We start from the raw sequence: 24,363 nt of genomic DNA on the forward strand, positions 1-24,363 counted from the left end.
AACACGGTGTTCATCATTGCAAGTCACTTTGGATATCTCACACCTCATTTCAGCTCTGCAGTGAACTCAGTTAGGTGAGCAGCTATGGCACTGGGCTAACAGACCTTCTTCTGGACCCCCTGCACAGCCTCCAGCTGGGATACCAACCCGTACAATGAGCATAAAGCCCCTAAAGCAGCATTGGTCTTCTCCAACGGTCTGTGAGCTTTTTAAGTGAGGCGTGGGTGCAGAAAAAGCTTAGCAGCCAGGAGCTCTCAGCTCACGTCCTACCAAAAGCCTCATGCCTTCCCATGAGGAGGTCTGTTTTCTAACATGCTTTTGGAACAGAGATGCAAACTGCTGCAGTGAGGTTCTCCTAGTGTCACTGCACAGCTACATCCTCCCAGTTTCAGAAAGCAAGCAGCAATCAGGTCCATGAGGTCCCAACAAGATGCTTCCCCAAAGTTCCATCACAGCCAGCAGCACCCCCAGCTGCCCTGACACTGCAGCTCTGGGGAAAGGGCAGCAGCTGGAAAAGCAGAGTTCTCCTTGCTTCCAGGTAACACAAGCAGAGCCCAAGCACATGAACCACTCCAGATTACCCCAGAGTTTGACTTGCTTAGATTGCACTGGTAAAAAAAACAAGTAAAGTAAGAACAGAGCAACCAGAAAACCCTGACATGTTCATTTCAAGCTCCATTAGAAGCACTGTAAGAGAAAAAAAAAAAAACCAGAACATTGCCTGAATGAAAAAGACCAAATTTAGTGGGACATAAATGTTGTTTTCCCAACTGTCTGGAAGTGCCACAAAGCACTCCTCAAAACAAGGCTTTAAATTCTAATGCAAACAGGGAACAAAGATCTCTCCTGTGAGCTTTATCATGATGCTCACCCACAAGCTGTTGGCTGGGTGTTGGTGTCCCACTCGGGGGTATCCACACCATCAAAATGCTGTATGAAGCAAAAGGACTGTTCAGGCAAACACAGGGACTGTGCCATCAAGTGCTTCTTCCACCCCAGCAGGGCAGCCACGGAAAAGAGAACTGCAGAAGGGGTGACAGGGAAGGATCCCTGCGCTGGGAGGAGGATCTCCTCCTTTGTATGCATGTACACACTGTCTTAGCTGACATGTGGTACTTTCTGCTGGTGCTCGTGGCCAGCCATCACCTTGACACTGCTCCAGACAATTCCTCTCCAGCCTGCCCTGATGGGAGCAAAGGACGTTTTAAAGAAACACTACTGAGAAAATATTTTATAAGACAGATTCCTTTGTATTAGCCATCAGTTGATTAACTCCAGGGATCAGCTCAGACACCCTCCTTTTGTAGCCCTGCACCCCTCCCCTGCCCAGCCAGCAAAAAAAAACAACCAACTCTCAATCTAGGGAATGGATGAGGAAAATAAGAGGGTCAAGAACTTGATCAATCAACAGGTGCTTCTTTTAGAAGCAGCAATATAAAGTCATTCAGACAGTCTGAGGGCACTTCCATGCCATGCACCAGAGAGGCGGCAGTGGCCCCACGCACGTAGATATGATGCATACCTGCAAACACCATGCTCAGTGCCTGCCAAGGCAGCCATCTCCTCCTGCCTTTGTTCTGGGCTGTGCACAGTACAGCATCCAGTTCCTGGGAGGAGTTCCTCTCCTCTCATTCCCACTGCATCCATCTTCAGCATCTCTCAGTAGTAGTCATCCTTCTTGCCATCAGCTCCCTGGATGCCTGCATGGTTCTTCTGCTCTTGGACAAGTTCGAGGTCATCATTGTCACCCACCTCACCACCATGGTCCTCCTGGGTGCAAAGAGAACAGCCAGGAAGGAAAATCAGCAAGGTCCAGCTGGAAAAGAGACCCTAACAGACAGCATCATGCTGCTTCTGAATAAAGCTGTTCTGCCATACCAGCCCAGCTTGGGAAACCCAGGAAAACAGGAAGGAATTCAGCTCTGCAGGGGACCTTTAGGTAACACTGGCAATGCAGCAAAAAGTAGAGTTAAGAAGCCATATTCATTTAATGAACACTGAATAAACTAGCACTGCAGTGCAATTTTAACATCTCAGCCTGTTGCATGAGAAGATACCCTACCTTCACCACTCTAAAACTAGCCTAACAAATTCCACCCACGATGTGCAGCAGGCAGCACAGCATCTCTTGGCACATTTAGGTCCACATAGTCAGTGCACAAGCCAGGTTCTTACAAAGGACAAGGAGAGCTCCCCTTCTCTGGGGTCCCTAACACAAGGAAGACACAGAGCTGTTGGAAGCCATAGGTATGTGGGTGGAATCCAGGTTTGTTCTGGAGATTCACCCCATTGAGCAGAGACAAAACAGCAAGCAGTGCTCACATCTGCTTCTCTAAAAGCTGAGTTGTGTTCAACCCCTGGCTACCAGCACACTCAGGTAACAATTTCACTAGAGAAGCAAAGAAGGGAAACCTTGGTGTCATACAATTTCTTGATCCTGATCTTGATAGTCATCCATTGGGTCCTCCTTGGGCTTGACAGGTCTGCCAGCATCCTGGGAAAAATAGAAGGTCAGACATTGTTAGCTCTGCTCCAATCCACTTCCATTCCCTGCAGGGAGAAGCTCTTTGGCAGTGGTGCTTCAGGTCTGGAAGATACCAGACTGCAGCTCAGAAATCAGGCAGTGAAACAACCCCACGTCCACTTATGCTTTCCTTCCCACTGTAGAGGTCTTTGTTCTCCTCCTTGATTACATTGGCTTGGATTTATTGTTTTTAACTTCACTATTGATCATGATTTTAGAGCCTGACAGATAAAACACTCCTTTTTAAAACAAGCAACGCTCAGCTGCATGTCAAAACAAACTAACATTTCCCTGATGCAGAGTCTGGCTTCAGATGGCAAGAAGCTCTTTAAAGATAAATAGCTTCCACCTGCAAGCAGGCAAATAAGAAATCAGGACTCCTGCACCTTGTCACTGCTGTCAAGTTTGCTGCATGGCCCAGGAACAACAAGGCTTCGACAAACAGAAACAACAGGGCCAGAACAAATTCTGGTACGACCCATTGATCCTTGGGAAAAGGTTTCTCCTGCCTGCCCCATCCTGCAATGGGATTATTAAGTTTCCCTTTGAGTTTTAAGCTCTCTGCCTCCCCCCATTCACAGCTCAGTCTCTCCCTACCCCCTGCTGCTGCCCTCATGTCAGTCACCTTCAGTGGCTTCTCCTTGGACTCTTCTTTCGCACTGGGTTCCCTGAACTTCTCCAAGCCTCCCACCTTCTCTTCAAAGTCGGGTCTCTCCAGCTCAGCTTCCTCAAACTCATCCTCACCCTGGTTATTGGGATCCTGAGCAGGATCTGCAGCATCATCTGGCATCTGGACAAGAAAAGGCTCTTGTGAGTACCAGACAAGATACCTACATGGGATGCAGAGGCCAAGATGAGCCCACCCTCACCATCTAGGAAAAGCTATCGCCCAGAGCTGAGATTTCAGGAGGAAGGTCCATCACAACATGATTAAAAGTACAGGAATATCATTCATCCAGAAGAGAGCACTGCTTACTCTTAGCAGTATTCCCCTGCCTTTTCCCCATTCTCTAGTCCTATCTCAATCTTTCATCTGCTCTTTGCAGTTCAGGCTCTCCTCATTGGAGCGATAATGAAGCTATATAGGAGGCACAGAAGGATCTTGCTGCAGGCTTCGTTTCTCTCTCTAGAGCTGGTTTCTCCTTGGGAGATCAATTCACTGTCAGCACAGAAAGCAAAATAGTTGCAGGGCTGTTTTGCAGCTGACTGCTTTCCCAGAAATATTAACAGTAGGTTCTCTCTTCTGTATTTGACGAGCTTTACAAACATCAAGCAGCTGCTTTCTACAAATTCAGTGGTTCCCTTCCTATACTTCTCTTAAGCTTCAACCTCCTCCACCTTTCTGCCCATTCAGCTCAAATCCAAAACAGCTGCCCTCCCACCACACCATATGAAAGAGGTATGAGCCCTCTGAAGAGAGTTTGGCACTGTCAGTTCACTGTGCCCATGTCAGTCATCAGCAAATTACCTTCAGTTTTACAGAGAAAATACTCAGCCAGCCATATTGTTCCTGCTGCTAAAAGGTTTGCGTTTGCCTGCTTTTTTTGAAGTGGGGGAACTGAGATGAAGAAGCACATTGAAATCTAAGAAGACAGAGCCAGTGTTGGCTCAGCACTTCAGTCATACCTTTAATCAATCAAATTAATGGTTTTAACCCCAAAACCCTCCAGAAGCAGACAGAAGTTTGGAGTTGCATGTCATAAAGACTTCTGGGAAAGCACCGATTAAAGTGGAACAGTGGATTTTTATTCAGAAGAAGGAATCCTGATAACAGCACAGCAGTATTTCTTACCATAGGCTCCTGAACAACAGTCTCTTTCTGAGAATGCAAGTTCTCCCTCTCAATCATTCCTGCATCTACGAAAAAGAGGGACAGTTATCAGCACAGTCTCTGGATTAAAGACAAAAAGAGAGCAGTGACACAGACTGATCTGCTAATCCTTACAATGCTTACAGGATGCAAGTCATCATTTCCAGCAGGATTCTCACAGGAGCCTCAGTTCCCAGCTTCCCTCCCTTCTGCATTCAAGCCCTTTGAGCACAGCAGAACACCTCAGCAATATTCTCAGACTGGACTGCTGTACCCCAAAGCCCATTGGGCTCCCCACTGGCTGGGTAGCTGTAATATTTAATTGTTTTACCCAGACAATATCAAGATCTCTGTAGAAGCTACAAGTCTTCCTTCAAACACATGCAGAAAGCTTTTCTAGCTTCCAGCCTTGGCTGGCAATACATTAGTGCTGTACAGCAGAAGATTAGGGAAACCATACCCATTTCAAGCTCTTCGTTATCCATCCTTTCCCTCTCGCCTTCCTGATCGCCCATTTGTTTCTCTGCCCCTCTCTTCTGACTGGATGGCTGTGAGCTTCCCTTCTGAGCCTCTTGCCCAGGCCTGGAGTTGAGGTGAAGGCTCTTGGGATAACTGTGCACATCATCCATCTGGGCATTCACTTTGCTGACTATGTCCTTCCAGCTGCAGCAAAGGCACAAAACCAAACAGACCCCACCTCAGCATAGGCAGGAGATAACTTCAAAATGCCATTTAAAGACAGCAAACAACAACACGTAATGCACGCAGAAGTCTGTCCTAATGTAATGCCTCAGCTTTAGCAGCTTTTTGAACCCAGCATATTACCACCACACAAACCTGCAGTAAGAAGCCCAGCCTTTAGCTCAGGTTCCCCTGTTACAAAGCCATCAACACGCAGACTGGCCATCCACAGTCTGTCTGGAATCTGCTGGTCTCAGCCGCCCTGTGCAAGGGTTTTTGGCACCAGCCACATGGCCTCTTCTGTGATTCAGTGTTACTCTTGGCATCCATACCTCCTGAGGAAGCTGGCTTATGCACTCATACCACAAATAACAGTGTAAACAACAGCCTCCAGCTGCTCAATAATTTCTTGATGATAGATCCAGGAAGGAAAAGCATACCATAATCTTTGCCTTTGAGATGTCATTTATCAAAACGTGGCCAATGTTTGCATGTTGTGCTTCACAGAAAGTGACAACATCCTTTCTAGACTTGGAGCAGCCAAAGAGAGGCCATTCGGCTGCCCCAGCTTCAGCATTTGCCCTCAGCTGAAGGCAACACAACATCTGTGCTGTCCCTGTGTGCTTGTGCAGATGCTGCCTACTAAAGCAGTGTGACATCACTCTGAGGAAATTTCTCCAGCCATCTTCAGAGAAGAACTTCTGACTTGAGAAGTCTGCAGGTTAAGTGAACAAACAGAGATACAGGGCAGAGAAGACACTAGTGGAATCTAGCTGATAGTTTGGAATGAAAACCAGAAGTTTCTCCTACAGATGAAACAGGAATTAAATTTTCTTTTTTTTCCCCTCTCAAGTAAACCGAGCAGCTATTACCTGAACACACACAGAGGACAAATAAATCACACAAGGAAGCACTACTTTCAGAGTTGGTTTTTGGATTTTGGCCAGAATTCCATGAATTACAGCCTTAGAAAGACATTTTCTTCCTTTTGCAAAGCAGCCTGGTCTTCTGTAAGTACTGCTAAGACAGAAAGCAGTTCCTCCTGTACCTGTTCAGCAAACAGTATGACAGGATCCTGAACCCTGCCTGCATTCCCATAACCTGCAGTAACACAAGAACTGTGGGAGTTGCCCATCTCAATACTGGCAGGGCACCATCACACCCTCCTTTGAAAGCCCCTTCCAGGCAGCTGCCCTCCCCACAGCTTCCCTCCACATTTGCCCCAGGAGCAGGTCTGGAGAACACCTCATGCTCTGTGAGTAAGAGGAGAAACAGCCTCAAGGTACAGGGAACTTTAATACTGAGGGTTTTAGCTAGGCTCAGAAAATTCTAACAGGTCCCCAGACATGGTTAAACTGGTTTGCCTTCTCCAGATGAAGCTGAAGTTGATATAAACTACATCATCTCAAGAGCAACTACACAGGAAAACGGGACAAATGCCTGCATTTTCTGGGGGATTCCATCTGTGTCTTCATTTCTGGCGTAAGCTTTTGCTGTTTTATCCCATTCCAAATACAGAAGTCTCAGGATCACAGGTCTTGGAGAGCAGAAGGGGGCTTTGCATCACCAACCTCTGCATTTGTACTGGTTTGCTCCCTGTTGAGTGGTGGTTGTCTGGCACCTGGGTTTTCTCAGCAGCAGAAGGTTGTTTCAGATCAGACAGTAACAATCCAGGAGCTTGGCTTTCCTCATGGCTGCTCACCTGAATGCGCATCACCATGTTCACGTCCTGCAGAGAGGGCACACAAATGCTTTCAGGATGTACCCAAGCTCTTAATCTTACTGTATTCCTGCAGACCTCTCCCCTTGCATTTGGGCCAGCAGATCTTTTTCTAGAGAACAACAGACTCAGAAGCGGCCCAGAACAAACTGACAGCCCTGTCCAGCCACCCCCTGGTACGAGAGGTCGTTCCCCTTCCACACAGCCAAAAGGAAGTAATTTGAGTCCTATGAGATCTGGACTCCCCTCATCTCGAGTAGCCAAGACAAAAGGAACAGCAAAACCACCTCTTACAAAAAAAAAAAAAAAAAATTGCAATTATAATAGCTAATGTAATTGTGATTTAACTATATGTTAATTATCACGTTGTCATTACTGTCCCTTGCTGTGCTCCCTAGCAGGGACCCACAAAATTTACAGCAACTCCCAAACATTCCCAAGGCCCTTCACAGCCCTGAATTCACATGTGAACTCTTATTTCAGTGCAGGCCACAGGAAGCAAGCAAGGTTCCCCAGTGAACTGGTTTCCTTTTTGGAGAGAAATGAAAGCTGTTCTTTTTTTATACAGGCTTGTGAAGCGAGACAAACTCAGCAGGCCTGCCCAGTGCACAGACCATAGAGCTCTCAGGGAAAAACAAACCCCGGGTCTGCAGAACATACTGGGCTTCCATTCGGCAGGCTGTTCACAGTTCGGGTGAATCGGATGATGCGAGCATCCCCGTGTCCTGCTGGCCAGGCAGGCGGAGCCTCTGGTGGTGAATTGGCATCTTGCAGAGGGGCCGGGTGGGTGAGGGCCACGTTCACCTGGGACCTGAGGCCATCGTTGCTGTTGGAGCTCCGGCCCTGCAGCACAGGACTGTCTGCCTGCTTCCGAACCCCAGAGAGCTGCGATGCCAGCGAGCTCCCTGCAGGGCGATGCTCTGGATTGACTGGAAAAGCCTGCAGATAAGGAAGGACAAGAGTGAGCTCCAGAGGAAAGGACTGCTCCCCCCCCCATTCAAAAGCCCTAGATCATCTGGAGATGCTCCCAGCTCCCCAGGACCATCACACCTTCTGCCTCGTGAGCTGCAGTTGGCTGTTGCCTGGATCCAGAGGCTGCTCCTTCAGCACCTGGAGCTGCTGCTGCCCCTTCCCTCCTCCTCCTTTGAAGCTTGGCATCTTCTGCAGAGCTTCCTTGAGCTGTCTGAACTCTTCCATCTGGGTCTGAGGGGACAACAAATAAAGAGAAACCTTACATGATGATAACAGGGTTGAACAATTCCTTGCCAAGTTCTCATGGCCTGTTGTGCAGCTCAGACACACTGCAAAAAAAAAAAAAAAAAAACAACAAAAAAACAAAACAACACAGCCACATGACTGATGATAATCCACAACCATCAATGGAAAACTCAAGTTAGTCTTCAGCTTTCCTTCCAGATCTCACAGATATCCTGTATCCCCTTTTGCCAGTCTCGCATCTTATTTTACTGCATATTTTTACCTTAGAAACAGTGACACACAACAGCAATGCTTTCAGCAATGCTATTTACTGCACAAGCTGTTAATGTAATTCCTCCTTTTGCACAGTAAAACCTCATCATGGCTCTTGTAGGCTCCCTCTCCTGTTCTTCTCACATACATTCACATCAGCTTTTTTTCCTTCTGTGGAGGCACTTCTCTGTAGATATTGTCAGCCCCTCCAAGACAAACACAATTGGCATAATTCCACTTGACAAATCAATTTACTTTGTGAGACAAAAGAAAAATCAATTCTCTTGGACTGTTCAACAAACACAACACTTTTTCTCTCTACTGCAGCACATTTCCTCCAGCTCCAACCCTGAAAAGTAGGACTTGGAAAAGCTATTCAGGAAAAGCTCCCCACTCCTACCCCCCTTATTTATAGGGAAGCAGGAGAAGAGAGCTTTTCATGTGCTTGCCAAGGTACCTGGGAGTGGACCAGAATGGGGACTGGGCAGAGCAGGAAAAGGCAGCGAGGGAAGTTTAGCAGGAAATTAATTCCTGAGCAGGCTTTGTTGATTTCAGTTCTTCCCCCTGAAATTTGACCTTAAGGCAAACACTGAAACAAAATAAAAAGCCAATAAAAAGATCCACCAAAGCTAGAATAAAAAGAGTGAGGAAAAGACAAAAAGCAGAGAGCTGTTCAGGAGACCTAGCCATGGTAAGGGACTGCTTCCAGTCAGAACAACCAAATGGGAGCAAACCTGTGTCATAGGGAACTGAGCTGGAGGGCTGCTGGTATCCCATGCCAGCAAGCTGTGCTCCATTATCCTGTGCCACATTTTACCTTTGCACAACAACTGATGTGACAGCTATTGCAGGCTCAGTCCTCTGGGTCGGGCTTGTGGAACACATTTGCATCTCTGATGAGCATATGTGGCATCTAGAGTGCAAATTGCTCCTCTGTAAGCCATCCCCTGCCTGAAGAGAGCCAGAGCAACAAGAGAACCTGGCACAGAGGCACCACAAGGAAGCATGGCTGTGCTGGGAGAGGCTGCATGCCCGTGGGGCCCTTGATCCTGCATGTGGCACCCAGCCCCACCAAAGGCAATGTGAGCACTTTCACCTTGGTGTTTGAAGCACTGATGAAATGCCAGAAAGAAACAATCAGAAAATGGAACAGAAAACTGTAGGACTTAACAGTAGGCTCCTTGTCAAAAAAGATCCAAAGTGTTTTCTGAACTCATTGGATCAAGCCCTACTGCTTCCCAAGGAAGCAGAAATAGCAGAGCAGACAGATGGCTGGAGCATGGCTTTGTAACACAACCGTCTGGTACCTTCAGAGCAAGGAGCTGAGCTCTGTCTCCCACTCCCTGGGCAAATCCTTTTACTCTTTGCTCACTTCCACTTTTGGCAAGAAATGACAGTGAGCTGTTTCTTGCAATCTGCTGTTCCCATTGGTCACAGTGCTGAAGGGGCCGTGCATTAAGGCTGGCAGCACAGAAGCTGCCATCATGTTCTTCAGTCTGCAAGCACTCAGCTTGGCAGCCTTAACTACCTCCAGTCAAGTTTTCTTAAATACTACTCAGAGTATCTTCAAGTTTGCACACTTGATGTGCTGATTGCTTTCTCTAATGCAGCATGGTAATTTGGATTGGTCCTACCAGCTGTGCCCAATGCAACGGTACTCAGCAGGAGTAAGCAGCACTGGGTGGGGGCAGAACTTCTGCAGTGTGCTGGAAAGGCTGACACAACCTGCAGAGCACAAGCACAACACCATACCAGGTGAACTCCATGCTCTTCTAACACTGCTTCCACCTGTGCCCCTGGCCTCCACATACAGAGCCTCACTCCAGCTCTTCCATTATGGAGCTGTGACATCTTATTTACAAAACTCTGATACTTTTCAAGGTCTGATGCTCTACTAATGCTTCAAAAGCAGACATGGAAGGAGACCCTTCCTGTTTGTACTCCCAACAAGCTTGTCAAGGCATTTCTGCATTGGTGTGTCACTCTGCAGTTAATTTTTTTTACAAGCAGAAGCAATTTACCGTCACTTATGGTAGAAGAACTTGAGATGCAGATAAGTGACAGCAAGCATCCCAAGGTTGGGAATAAGATGGTTCATGCTTATCTATTTTCAGCTACTGGGACAGATTCCAGGTTGGAGAATTTTACTTGTCCAGAAATCCTCTACACGGCTCTTCTAGCACTGTCATAGGCAGCTTCCATGTAGGAATAAAGCTGCTAAGTGGGTTTATTATTTAGAGAGAGTTTCATGGTGCACAAAGGCCCCAGTGTACAGCTGTCCCATGTGGCCCTGGATGCCCCTCTGTCCATTACCTGGGCGTTAAGTAGCTGAGAGTGAACTTCTTGGTGGGCCTTGCGAAGAAGTTTGCTCTCTTCTCTGAGTTTAAAGACTGTATCTGCAAGAGAAGAACAAATTTATCTGAGGAGCTGTTTCTGCAATCACAGAGTCTCTTCCTCACCATAAATTCCACTGAAACCTCAGAGCTCCAGAATCCACCCTGCAGATCCAACACGGAGCTTCCCTCCAGCTGTACAGAGAAGCTGAGCCTTGAAAGGCTAGTGCAAGCAAAACAAAACCATGCAGGCAATGTACAGAAAGCAAACAGGACAACTTAGTCCCCAGGGATGCTCATTCCCATCCTGTTAAGTAGCAAGATGGTGCCTTGCAGCTCCCAAACCTGAGTCCTTTCAAGCTCTTTGCATGCTTAGTGCTTCAGTGACAAGACACAATAAACTTCTGTTTCAGTGCCTTGCAGATAATTGTGTACCCTCCAATGAAAAGAAAAACAGCATCAAAAAAATGTCAGCCTTATTTTGGAGCCTGAAGCTTTCTCAGAATATCACCATAACTGTGCACACAGTGATTGCTCTGCAAAAAGGCATTGCTGCATCTGCCCTGACAAGAAGGGAAGTTCTCCCCATAACAGGACAGTGCTGTAGGCCAAATCACGTGTTTGACTGCAGCTCAGCAGTGGCTGAGCTGTTATTGCAGTGCTATCTCTTTCTTAAACATCCGTCCCTGGGACAGGACAGTGCCACTGAGGTTGTGTGCTGTGTCCTTCCCTTGTAGTGAAGGCTGTTAACAGCAGGAACAAAGAAGGCTCCAGGACTGCCACTGCTAAGATCTCTGGCCATGGTGTAGACTTCCACCAGCCTTCAAGAGAACTAGAGGCCTCTCTGGTATAGGAGAGATGAAGCAGTTTCACTGAACCGATGTCTCAGTCACATCCGGGTCTTCAAAGCATGTTCAGAACCTGGAAATCAAAGCCTTCACGCCAAGATAAGAGGCAGAAATGTGAAGTCTTGCTCCAAATGACATCACCACGGCTTTTTAATCAATGGCTTCAGTAAGACAAAAGTTTCAATTGTAACAATGGGGTTATCTGTAACACAAGCTCAGCAGTGATCAAACCCAACCCTCTGTCTTCAGAACAGGTTGTGCAGGGAAAAGTGGAAAGTGCAAAATGAGAGTGGGGGAGCAGCAGAGGACAGGCTGTGCTGGAGTGTGAAACACAGCATAAATAGATGGCAATTTTTACAAAGTTGAGGAGAAAAATAGATCATAATGCAGCAGGAGGGGGGAGATGCAAACAGGATTAAAAAGGCTCCTGTTAGCAACATCACGAAGCTTCAGCAGGCTTGGCAAGAGCATATGTTAATATCTTGTCAATTAGCAATCAAAAACCACTTCCAGAAGGAGAGACTCAGAAGAATGGGGCACAAACACCCCAACAGCATCACAACCATTGGGCTGCATGGCACAAGAGCATCATCCCCACAGCCTGCATCATGTGTGCATAGATAGCTTTGTCAGCCACATGAAAGCTACCCAAAGCTCTGAAGCACGAGGTGACCACGAGGAGCTGCTAAACCTGGTTCCACTGCTGAAAACAGCCCCTCATGCTTCCCTGAGGACTTCTGCCTTCTTCCAGCACACCTGGGGCAAAGGTTTCCTTTTCATAACTGAACCTGGCACAAATCCCTCAGTTCCACTCTAACAACTTGGAGCAATGTCCTCTACTCAGATCTTGCTCGTTCTTTATTCTACCTGCCGACAAGGCACGTCTTCCATCACCTCTCCTTGGGACATATTATAAATAGAAAGCATTTATGGAACATAAGGAAAGGAAACGAGGTATTAGCAATGCTGCTAGTTCTGTGTCTGCCACCTCTCAGGAGACTTCCTTGCTCTTTTGTATGCCACAGTCATCTGTACTTTCTTTTATGGGAAAAGTTAGTAGCTTTTGAGCTTGAAGCGCAGAAAAGAGATAGGATGAAATAAACAGCTGCCCATTAAGGCAGGCAGAGAATATTAATATATCTCAGCCTTAAGCTGACCTTCCTGACTAGCTTCTGTCTTCACAATTGCTTTTGAGTGTTATTCTTTCCTGTGGCAGAATTCATTTTCTTAGTCCACTGGTAGCTGCATATTTCAAGAAGAGAGGTTGAATCCCATGTATAGGTCTCCCATGCCTGTGCTCAGGGCTGGCACTGCATGCTCACTGTCTCACATAGGTTCTCCTACAGTGTTTGAACATCTATTGGGTGACCTGAAGAACAATTGTTGCCCTCTCCCTAGCTCAGATGTTTAGTCTTTTCCCTGCCCCGTGTTTTCTTGGCTCTCCATCATACTCACCTTGCAGATTTGTGACTTCACTATCCTTCTCCTGCTGGAGTTGGGCATACTTCTGGCTATGGGCCTCCAGAGTCTTACGATGTTCGAGTTTCAAGCTATTGTGCTGTAGCTGCAGGTCAATCAGCTGCTTCTTGACATCTTCATGCTGGTTCTGAATACAAAAAGCATCGAAGTCAGTACAACAAAGGAGGAGAAAAGTAATCTAACTGTTGTCAAGTGTTACTTGAGAGCTTGTTTAATGAGTTGCTTGGGGAGAAGAGGCAGAAGAGCCTCTGGTTCCTCCAATAAGGTAACCAAACATGCCAGAAAAAAAAAAAAAGTGTTCTTTTTGTAGTGTAGGAGGGATGTAAAACGCCAAATAAATTGAAGGGAGGTCTCCTCAGAAGCCACTAAAATGGAAGAGAAGCGTGTGAGCAAGTCCACTGCTTCGTGGAAGAGAGATGGGGACTCTGGGACACAGCCAAGAACACTCCTACTCCTCCTCAGCACTCAGCTCTACTGATATCACACCAAATACCACTGAAATGCTGCATAAGTCCCAGGTCCTTTCCAGAGTCCTGGAGATGCTGAAGGGCAGCATTACCTGCAAGGATGAATGTTTCTGTGCAGGTAGCACCAGCTATACTGTGTTACAGGAGCTGAGCCACATCTCAGTGCAGATGTTAACGTGGGGATCAGACACCAGGATAACAGGACCCTCACAAGACCACAGACCATATTTGAAGCAGGCCAGAACTCATCTGATAACAGCTTTCCAATGCACTTCTGTCTCCTCCTCTCACCTCTGCAGAGCCCAGTAACACAACACACTGAGATATCCTTCTGCTGAGACACACTGAACCAGAATTCACCTCCTTTCAGGTTCCCATGGTAACCCAGAGACACTTCCACATGCAGTTTGTCAACACCAATTACATATGCAGATGGATTGGCTCACAGGTGAACCCTGGCCTCTCCACACAGCAGCTCCTCAGAACTCAGGCAGCAATTTCAATTGGCCTTTCCATGAAACAAATGTCTTTCTTCCTTTCTTTCCCTTTTTTTTTTTTTTTTAAATTTAGATGCTATCGATGCTGGCATTTATCCCCAGTGAAACAAAGTGTCTGTGTCCTGGGCATTCTCCCCTGGAGCAATTATCCTCAGCTAAAAGAAAAGAAATAACTATGCTCCAAAAATAAATGCAACGCAGAAGAAAAAGCCTTCAGTAAGGAAAGGTTCCAGAGAGAGAACAAAGAGGGTGTTGGGTTCATCAGATCACAGGATCAGGAAGAAAAATAGAGAATAAAAAAAAAAAAAAAAGATTCCTGCTCTTGCTTTCAGAGACTGTGGGTAAAGAGCAGCAAAGGGGAATCAGACCCCTGAGATCATTTGGATGCTAACCATCTCAGAGAAGTCACCAGCACTAGCATGTGATAATTGGTTTTAATACAGAACACTAAGTAATTCAAGGAATCTTAAGCCTCATCAGCTCAGGTCAATTAATTTCTGGCCCATATTGTGTCTGATACACATAATGTCTGTCCCCAGACTGCTCACAGCCAGGAAGAAGAGGGAATATTCATCCTCTGATAGCAGCAGGAGACTGAGGAGAGAGAATTGCCTTGGCCAAGGTCACCCAGAGCACCTGGTCCTGGTCCAGCTTGTTAAGCACCCAGGGTATCTTCATTCCCACGAATGGTACTCATGTATGCACATTTCAGGCACCTAAAAATGCTAAGCTAGTTGGTAGCTGCAGGACAGCAGGTCTGGAACATGTTACATGCATGCTGTGCAAACACAGAGCCCATGCCACCATCACCTTTCACTGTGACCCTGCGCATCACTGCCAGAAATCAGCTCATCTGTGTGAAACAGGGAACCCCTTGTCTCAACTGGATGGACTTTTGCCAGTGAGACTTGCATCCCACATTCCCAATGGGGTTTGAGAAGATACAGCTGCTGCAATTCAGGCACAGCATCTCTCCACCATGCCTGGGGAAACAAGCAGGGATGGGAGGAGAGAGAGAATGAAAACCTGAAAACCACACATTTCTGCTACAGTTTAGAAGGCAGCTTCGTGGGCTGCACCATACAAAAATAGGATCAGTGGTTGAATGCTTTGCCCACAAGCAAAGGAAGGGCACACCTCACTGCAAGTTTCCAGGTTCCTGCAGATTCAGGAAGCTCATGTGAACAATTCTTTGTTTAAAGCCACCCGCCTCCTTGCCTGCGTATTCCGGGGGTGCTAGGAGGCATTCTGCAGAAAGATGGAATTTTTTCTTTTTTTAACATCTCCATTCAAGAGGGTGAAAGAAGTTATAAGGAGATGAAATCTGGCCCCAGCAGGCAACTGCTGCAGCTGCTATTTTTGGACAGAGCCAAGCCCCTGAGATCAGTCTGCCTGTTGCAGACGTTAATCAGACACAGGTACCTTCACTACAGATCAGAATGACAGCTCAGGAGTCAAGAAAACGTGATCCTTTTTCTCTAAGCAGCAGAAGGCAACTGGAGAGCTATCTGTGTTAGAGCTATCTAACACAGAGCTATCTGTGGAGGCAAACCTCCACGTACAGCACACACGTGGCCACAAACACAAAAGCCAGATATACCGATGCGGCTCCATGGAAGTCTTTAGTCATATCTGGGACATTCACCTTAACAGGGCTAGATGCTTCTATTCAATGCTAAATGTCCTCAATCATCCATTTTTGCTTCCTCAATAATGATCGAGTTGGCAGCACTATTCCTTGTGAAGAGGATAATCCGTGTGGGAAGCATTTTTCACCTATACTCCAAAAACAAATATTATTCACAGCTCCATAGCTAGCTACAAGCTGAGCTGTATGCAGCATTTCCAGGGGAGAAGCTGCAATCCACCAGACCTCAGTCCCAAGGGCCCATCTTTCTTTCAGCAGCTGTAAATGCAGTTACACAAAATAGATGAAAAATTTATTCCAATAAGAGGAAGCAAGAGAAAGGGAGCCAGGATGAAGTGCTCTCACTGTCCCCGTGAGAAAAGCAAGCTGGACCACGCTGCTCATGTTGTAGTTGCTATGAGGACAAAAAAAATGACTGAAGTGTTCCCAGAGTCTGCAGAGCTGGATAATGCCCGGGAGAGCTGTACTTCCCTCCTCCCAGGGCTGGGATCCAAAGGCAGGCAGCTGGGCGTCCAGCTCTGTTCAGTGGTGCACAATGCTGCTGGAAGTCAGCCTGCTCTCTGAGCCCCAGCACTAAGTCACCATTGGGCTGGGAACACTCCAACTTTAGACATTAAGAAAGTCACCAGCAACGAGAGACCACAGTTGCAGTGTGCTAACAAAACCCAACTTTAATGTTATGATACAGTTCAGGTAGAGCACACGATAAGATAAAAAACACTATGAGCCATTCCTACCTGAGCTGCTTATGTTGCTCAAATATCCTCCTATCCTAATGAGGCAAGCTGCAGCAAAGAGGCCCATTTTCATGGTAAGGAACACAGAAAAGAACATCCTGAACAAAACTCCTGCATGATAAGCTGCACAAAGACTGCCATTGAAATAAGTGTACACCAAGGCTGTAATCTGATGCAAAGTCCAACAGAACAAATAAGAGAACTCCCATCAACCTGAATAAGCAGGAAGGAACGTGAATCAACACCACAGTGTGGCCTCCTCCCTCTGGGCTGGCACTAGCTGCAGTAAGCCCATGGTCTGTCCCAGGCATCTGTGGTAAGGAACAGCCCACACCTGCCTTCCAGGGCACTTTCTAACTTGCAGCACACAGTGAGCATTGGAACCAGACCAAAATCTTACCTTCAGGATCTTGTGCTGGGAACTGAGGGCCCCATATCTGTTCATAGAGTCTTGCTAGGGAAAAATAAATAAGAGTCAATAGTGCCATTAGCTCTCAGTAAAGCCAAAAGCTCAGCCGAGTATGAACAGTACTGAGTACACTGCACATCCTGAACACTCTCCATTTCAACGTTTTCCTGTCAACTTTGCCACTCTCAGGCCAGCAGAAATCATTTGCCTAGCCCAGGAAAAGAAAATGGATAGGTTTGCTCATGGCCTTTGTTCTCCATGCTCCCTGCAGTATATATTGAATTCAGCTCCCCCAGGACTCTTCTGTACCTTGAAATTCTCTTCAGAAGAACTCTTATTGCCTGCAGCACAGGACTCCCTGCCACACCAACAGCTGACAATCAAGCCTTCCACTGTGCTATCACACAAGAGAATAAGCACAATAGCTCTGGCACAACAGTCTCTCCCGAAGGTGAAAGAGATCTTCCAACACCAACAACCTTGCAAAATAAAGTCGGCCCAAGTTTTTCTTGCACTTGTCATGTCATCTTCAAGACAGCAGCCCCAGCCTTATAAGCATGGTAGTACTAAAAAACATTCTTTCACGTGTCCATGCAAATACACATGCATGCCCTGAGGAATAAACTGTACCTACCTTCTCCTTGTTGAGAGCTTCCTGAGCTTCTAATTTGTACACTAAAAAATCTGGAAATGGAAGAGAAGACAATTAAATGAGCAGGGATTTACAAGAACTTGCCTGTGAACGTTTAATCTTGTACATCAGCTTTAGAAGATGCATCAGTCCGTAGTGTCCACATACCACCATGTGCAGGGATGCCAACATTGTTAACAAGTCCTTGTAGAGCTCAGCATCTTCTGATCACTTTTAAGAAGTTTACTATTTCCAAGAAAAAAGCAGTCTAATACCAGATATAGCCATCTCTTCTAGAGTGCTCAGACACCACATCGTGGGTGCCATCACTCACAGATTAGACTGAGAATATAGGCAGGGATATGAGAGAACAGAACCCACCCCCCAGCTCACAGGCAATAGACAAGTCAGCTCACTACTGCCTGGTGAGTGTTGAGTAACATACACACACTGTGCTGAAGGCCTCTGGATGCCACACGTGCATCTGCCCACAGCTGGAAGGTCGGCTGGCTGCTGCTCCACCACTCTGCCAACTTACCTTCCTTTGTCTTCTTGTGCTCCCCTCGCTCCTTCTGCAGGGATCGCTCCAGTCGGGATCTGTGCTCATACACAACTGGGGAAGCAGAAACAGGCAGAGCATGAGCTAAACCCTGACGTTTCTTCCCAGACATTATTCTGCAGGTCATGCACACAGGGGCACACCTGGACCTCAAGTCCTCCCACAGATCAGGCCAGCAAGTGCCCAATCAATTAGACATGAGCAACAGGCCTCTTTTGCTTCCAATGGGCTTCACAGCTCTTCCTGTCTCTGCACTCAGGTTTCACTTAGGAATGCAAGCTGTGAGCTGGATGTAGTGGCCAGTGGCTGAACTACATGTTTATGGGCCAAGTCCAGTACTAGGACTTAGATAACCAGAGACTGCCAAGCTTTCTGCTCCACACCAGCAGCATGCAAGAGAGATGTTTTCTCTCTTTCTCCATCGCAACCATTAACTGGCCCTCAAGGACATGAAGGAAGAGTGTGCCAGCAGCTCTCTCTCCCATTAGATACAAAAGAGCATCTGTGCTCCGCACAGAGGAGCGAGAAGATAGAAGTACGAGACTGCTTTGTGCATTGGCCACATGACAAATGGAAGTGCCAGAGAAACCTCCTGATGGATGATGATTTTAATGCACTCTGATGTCTGAATGGTAACAAAGAGCAACCCTTGAGCCACAGCACTCAGCTGCAACCAGAAGCTGCTCCATCCCCTCTGTGCAGAGACTGCCACATAACAGCGTGGGGCTCCAAGCAATTCAGACACCGGGGCAGTAAAACCTCACCTCCAAAGCCAAGGACACTGGGACAGATCACACCATGGGTGCTGCAGTGTCCAGGAAAATGAACCAATGGGATTGATATCATCACACATCCTAGAAGTCAGGCCAGGACACTTTCATAAATAATACTACAGCTCAACCAGGAATTGCAAGGCTGAGGATCAAACTTAGATCAGAATAGTCCTCCCTACCTTACCACCTGCAGGTCTCACACCTCTGCAGACCCTGAAGGAAAACAAAAACCACCCAAAGAAAAGCATCTTGTTGCCACATCAATCTTTTCTCTCCAGGAAAGGAATTCTAGCCACCCATCTCCTCAGCTTCCACTTCTGCAAACAAGCAACTATGAAGTTCACAGCTATTCACTGATAAATGGCAGCCCAGCACCAGTCACGTCTCATAACCATGTGTGGGTTTTAGCCTTCAGACTCCCTGCAAGCAAAGCAAAACCCAGATGTCAGAGTGAGTTGGCTGTTTCTCACTTTAAATAACTGCCAAGCCTTCAGCAAACCTGCAGGCAGAGCAAGGAGAGAGCAGAGACTGATCACAGCGCAGCGACAGGAGCGCCAGGCACACAAATCCAACACTGCATTGAATGAAGTGGTGGAAAGAAACACTCTCCAATACCTTGCACAGACTTGCCTCTCTCACAGCCTGTGCTCCCACATCACTTCCTTCAAGAACTTTGGGGAGCTGCTGTTCTGAGTGTTCTGTTGGGTCACAAGAGATCCAAGTCTGGTGGCTTTACTAAAGAGACTCACAATGAATGATGCTTTCCTTCCCAGCTGGAAGTGCCTCTTGTGCCCAGAAAGAGAAACCCCAGCTGGTTTAACTCAATGACTTTTAAGCTAAATCATGACACTGGCTGGGTCCAAGATTGGGATCTTTGCAACACTCTGGTTTACCAGCAACAGATCCGTTGCTATTTACAGTCATCTCCAGCAACAATTGAGAGCTTGAGCAAATTAGGGAAAGGGAAGAGGGATAATTCAAGCCAGGAATAATAAGGGGTTGAGACCTAATGATGTTGGTGATGATAATTCAGTAGTTTAGTTCTTTCCCAAGCCACCTGGAGGCAAAACTCAGCCAGGTAGGGCAGCAGCTGACACACTGAGGGCCCAGTTTCAAAGCACAAGCTGAATCCAAATACCTCAGCATCCTACTGTCCCCCATGGAGCAACCTCAGTACTTCCAGATGGTGACTTTTCCTGGACTGAAATCAAGCATCAGCAGTACAAGACAGACCAGCTGGCTCTTCCTGGAATACACTTCTTTTAGATACTGCAGGGACGAGGACTTTTTTTTCAGGCTTGCCAGCTTGGGCTCATGGTGAGACAAGCTCAGTTCAACCCCAGAGTGAGGAGCCATCCCCCAGACAGGCCATCACACCCAAGCAGTTGCCCCTGAGATAATTTCCAAGGAGCAGAAAAGGAGCTGTCATCTCCCCCACTATATCACCAGGTCTGCACAAACCAGAGAAGTTGGGCTGAGCTTTGCAGAGCTCAGCAGCTGCTGCATAAAGCTGTCTTCCTGCTCACCTCTGTAGTGGGACCCAGCAACAGCTCAGCACGCCAAAATGGCACTTATAGCTTCAGCAGACAGGAAGCCAGGAAGTCTTTAACAATTTGCAATCATAAGAGGGAATGGAGGGTGATTGGTGCCTAAAACTAGGCTGGAATCCAGCCAGAACTCAGCACTAAAGCACTGTCACCTGCTGACAAATGAGCTAAAAATGCAGAACTTGAACTGCTGAAACAATGAAATCCCACACAGCGTCCTGCCTTTGGGAAAGGAGAACAGGCCAGGCCTTCCACAGACATGTTCTCATTTTACGAGATCTCAGAGTGCTGGGTGACTCTGTGAAGGGGTTGTTGTTATCTCAGCTGTGCTGAGATAAACATCTGCCAGGGAGAGTTTAGGACACCCATGACAGGAGGAGAGTGATTCCAGCTTCACAGGCAGTTCCAGCTAATCACCTAAAGAAAGCTCTCTTCTCAGTTACTCTCCTTGCTATAGGCACTGAATACTCCTGCTAGCCTCCATCCCATCACATCACAGCCGACAACTCTGGGTGATTCTGAACTCCAGAATCACCCAGAGCACAGAGTTCTCCATGTCCCAGCACTTCCAGCAGTGCCCAGGACCTGGTAAGCAGCCTCCACGTGGCCTCAGACACATCCTCACCCTCACCCAGCAGGAACACCGGTGATACAGGGACAGAAAAGCCCAGCAGATTGCTCCTTGTTGCCATCTGGACTACACTGAGAAGGGAGGAGGTTTCTTTTTGCATGCTGTGTTTTACACTACAGCAAGATCAGTAGCTTTGCTCTTATTCTGAGCAGGAGAAGATAAGGCCCATTCCCCATGCTGTGTGTGGGACAGGCATGGCTGGTTCAAGACAGATCCAGATATTCAGCTCTGCTCCCTCTTCCACTCACTTCTTTTCACTTTAGGCCGCCATCAGCCCAACCCATGCCCTTTCCAGCTTTATTTACAGAGGCAGAAGCATTAACTGCACTCAGGTGTATGAATAATAGTAAATACAATAAATAAACAGCACCAAAATCCACCTCATAACAACACATCTTCCTTTAGCAGAGCTGGAAAGATGAATCAGATGCAGAAGACAGTTGAAGCCATGCACCAAGGCAGCGTGGGGCACAAGAGCCCCCCGGGCACAGGCAGCCAGCTCCCAGCCACAGCCAGGCATGCAGTGTGCTCCTACCTGCCAAGCACCTCTCCCACATCATAAAAAAAAGAATTTTTGACTCTTAAAATTGTTGGACAAGTGGCTTCTGAAAATACAAAGTGTATCCATGGCAACAACTGTATTTAGGAATCGGAGGACTTGCAGAGGGTTAGAAACCCCAGCAACAGGCGACAGCACTGCTATTCAAACATATTTTGAGAGGAAAAATACTATGAGCCTGTCTCAGCAGTTGGCTGCAGCCAACAGAAATGGGGTTCCCTGAGGGTGCTGCTGTCAGTTTGCTCCTTAAGGAGCCAGCCCCTCTCCAGGGCAAGCGAGAGATGCTGACGTACCAGAAAGGAATGTGGGCCAGCTCCTGCCCTGCTGGTGTCTGCATCTCAAACACGGGATGCAGGAGGAGACTGCAGGGGCTGTGCAGCGCATCCAGAGCTGCAGGTGTCTGAATGCTTCATGGCAGAGCAAGAAGAAATGTAAGATAATTGCAGTAAACCCATGTACTTGCTAGATTGATTCACAACATTGTCTCCCAAGGAAACATACTTTTGGAAAAATCCAACAAATCCAAAATAACACCAGCACACATCACATCTTCCTTCCTGAATTCACAGGTAGAAATGCACAGCCCTGAGCCCAGAAAGCTTATGTTCAGCGCTCATTTTGCATCACGACTCTGCACACAAAACCACCTGAAGAGGCTTAACCCAAAGCCCACGTATCTTGAGCCACAAATCTGGGGTATTTCCAACCATGCAGCTGATAGAAACAATGTCACTCTGTGTGTGAACAGAGGCCATAACAGATACCCTGCATTTGATTTTAGTCCCAGGAAGAGCTCTGGATTTAAATGCCATAATCTAATCCTGCTCACTCTGAGAAAAAAGCCCTAAATGAGTCCCTGACCTCAGGGCACAGGCACCACATGCCAGCAGCATCGCATCCACATAAGAGCTGTGCTGTGGGCACTCCACAACAGCCATCCTCCTGCACTACACACAACCACTGGCTACCAAGGAGTGGATTTTTACCCAGCCCCTCTGCAGTGAGTTCAGCAAAGCTCTCTCCAGAGCCCAAGCCCAGCAAGAGGTGCTGGCAGTGTCGCTCTAGCATGGGCAGGAAGAATCGAGCATGCAGACCTGCAGAAGAAAAGAGTTCAGCAGTGGAACAGCATAACTCATCCTCAGCCTTCCCTACCGGAACATCTCCACAGCTACAGCATCATTCTCCCACAGGCAGACAGCTCTGTAAGCAAGGCAGACCGATGGGAATATATACAACATGCTTGCTTTCCAGCAGCTCTCATCAGAGGATTGAGTTTTCCTGCCCTCACTGCTCACCAGCCTGAACCTGGTAAGGGAGCTTGGAAAAGCCCATTCACCACCTTCCCTGTTTTCTGTGGATTTTTTTCTTTATTCAAGCATCCAATCAGCCCCAAACAGACTGACAAGAACCACAGACCAATCTCTAGAGAAGATGGCAATGGGTCTGTTTCCTTCCAAAGGAAACAGACGAGACGATATGATGACAACCTCTACTGATGGACCCCTTTTGCCTCTTCATTCACTTTCAGGGTCCAGAGAGCAGTCAGGATTCACAGCCTGCCTACACAGGTCCTGTTTGCATTTTTTCTGCTCTGCATTTAGAATGATGCAGGGTTATCCTTTATGGTCAAAGAGAACTATAAAGAGAAGCAAGCGGGTGTGATGCTGCACACCCCACTCCAGTAAAATGCTGTTCCCATTACTGCTGTTGCAGCAATTCAGCCTCGAGGCCGTTTACCTCCAGGATGCAAAGCTGGGGTGGGGGGGGGGAGAAGAAACAGGGGAAAGCATTGTCTTAGAGCTCTTCAAAGCCAAAAGACGAACCTCACTCCACGAAGGCCCCCCACTCATCGCTGGGCTGTGCTGGAGCAAAGGAAGCTCAGCAGGCGCACGCAGCCGCTCACTCACCTTGGAGCTGGGCAGACAGTGCTTCCTGCTGCTGTTTGTATTTCTGAGCAAGGGCTTCGGCACTCCTCACCTTCTGCTGCAAGTGGTGGTACAGGAAAGCTCCCGAGCCCAGGCACGCCACGGCCAGCAGGCAAAACCCGGTCTGCAGGAGCCCCTTCTGCCTCCTCGAACACATGCCCGTGCCCATAGTGGGGCTGAAGCAAAGCGACGCAGCGCTGCCTCCCTGGCGCTGCTAAAGCATCTGATTCTTTTTTCTCCCTCAAACAGCTCCTTCGCTCCAGAAATCCACAGATCCCTCAGGTTACTCTCTGCAAGATTCGATCCAAGTCTCGCCTTCACTCCTCCCCAGCCCTCGGAGAAGCGGAAGATGCTCCAAAAGCGGTTTACTCCTCATCGCCCAGCGGAGCGCAGCGCAGCCCAACGCCGTTCGAGCCGCGCCGCATCCTTCAGCAGCGAACCTCGGCGGGGTCCGGACCGGGGGGACCCGGCAGAGGGGGACCAGGAGGAGGAGAAGCAGCAGCAGAGAAACTTTTGCTTCCCATGTGCTGCAGAAGGAGGAGGGGAGGGCTGTCCCACCTCCCCCTCTCCAGCACGGACCGGAAAAAATAAGCCGTGGGATGAGGAGCGCTGCTGCTCCCTCCCCTCTGCTTCCCTCCCCGCCTGCGGCTGCCGGGAGGAAGCGGAGGTCCCGAGGCTAGGAGAAAGTCCCGGGGCTGGGAGAGTGCCCCCGCTGCCCCCAAAGCCGGCACGGAGCCCTCGGCCCCTCCGACCTCTCCCGGCTGCCTGCCGAGCCCACTGCGAGCAGTAAAGCAGACATCCCTGCTCCCACCCGGGCACAACTCAAACCAACTTCTCCCACGTGTTTGCTTTCCCCTCCCCTTTATAAACAAGCTGAGGGGCCCAAAGCCTACGTGGTGGGCACTTGTTGCTATCAGGAGGGACACTGGCATTAGTTAACAAGGGAAACAGCCTTGAAACCTTAAGGTTTTTAAGGGTAGGCTGGCCGGGGCTCTGGGCACCCTGATCTAGCACTATGTGTCCCTGCTCATTGCATGGAAGATGGACTAGATGACCTTTAAATGTCCCTTCCAACTCAACTGGTTCTATGATTCTACATGGGCTGCTTCCTTCTG

The 24,363-nt window shown here is 47.9% G+C and overlaps 1 protein-coding gene across 2 annotated transcripts; it reads right to left on the minus strand.

The window, feature by feature from the left end:
* Nucleotides 1-1,229: 1,229 nt before the first annotated feature.
* LOC122186579 (Golgi integral membrane protein 4-like) lies at nucleotides 1,230-23,841 on the minus strand. 2 transcript variants are annotated; one of them, XM_042883375.1, is made up of 14 exons: nucleotides 23,231-23,838; nucleotides 17,793-17,867; nucleotides 17,258-17,307; nucleotides 16,615-16,668; nucleotides 12,842-12,992; nucleotides 10,519-10,601; nucleotides 7,786-7,938; nucleotides 7,396-7,674; nucleotides 6,587-6,744; nucleotides 4,795-4,997; nucleotides 4,317-4,381; nucleotides 3,150-3,314; nucleotides 2,426-2,494; nucleotides 1,230-1,770 (listed from the first exon to the last, which is right to left on the minus strand). In XM_042883375.1, the coding sequence occupies exons 1-14, from the start codon at nucleotides 23,415-23,417 to the stop codon at nucleotides 1,660-1,662; spliced, it is 1,803 nt and encodes a 600-aa protein (XP_042739309.1). In that variant the 5' UTR covers nucleotides 23,418-23,838; the 3' UTR covers nucleotides 1,230-1,659. The 2 variants fall into 2 exon arrangements, with proteins under 2 accessions (XP_042739309.1, XP_042739311.1); XM_042883377.1 differs by having other exon boundaries at nucleotides 1,688-1,770; nucleotides 2,413-2,494; nucleotides 23,231-23,841.
* Nucleotides 23,842-24,363: the final 522 nt, after the last annotated feature.

The sequence above is a fragment of the Lagopus leucura genome, unplaced genomic scaffold (assembly GCF_019238085.1).
Source record: "Lagopus leucura isolate 7727_CA_CO unplaced genomic scaffold, USGS_WTPT01 Super-Scaffold_100037, whole genome shotgun sequence".
Lineage (NCBI taxonomy): Eukaryota > Metazoa > Chordata > Aves > Galliformes > Phasianidae > Lagopus > Lagopus leucura.

Excerpts from the sequence above, each read along its gene's own strand:
- LOC122186579 (XM_042883375.1), bottom strand. The coding sequence starts at position 23,417 with ATGGGCACGGGCATGTGTTCGAGGAGGCAGAAGGGGCTCCTGCAGACC. Across the intron at positions 17,868-23,230 it reads ACTGTCTGCCCAGCTCCAAG|TTGTGTATGAGCACAGATCC; the intron begins GTGAGTGAGCGG and ends CTGCTTCCCCAG. Across the intron at positions 2,495-3,149 it reads CCAAGGAGAAGCCACTGAAG|GATGCTGGCAGACCTGTCAA; the intron begins GTGACTGACATG and ends TATTTTTCCCAG.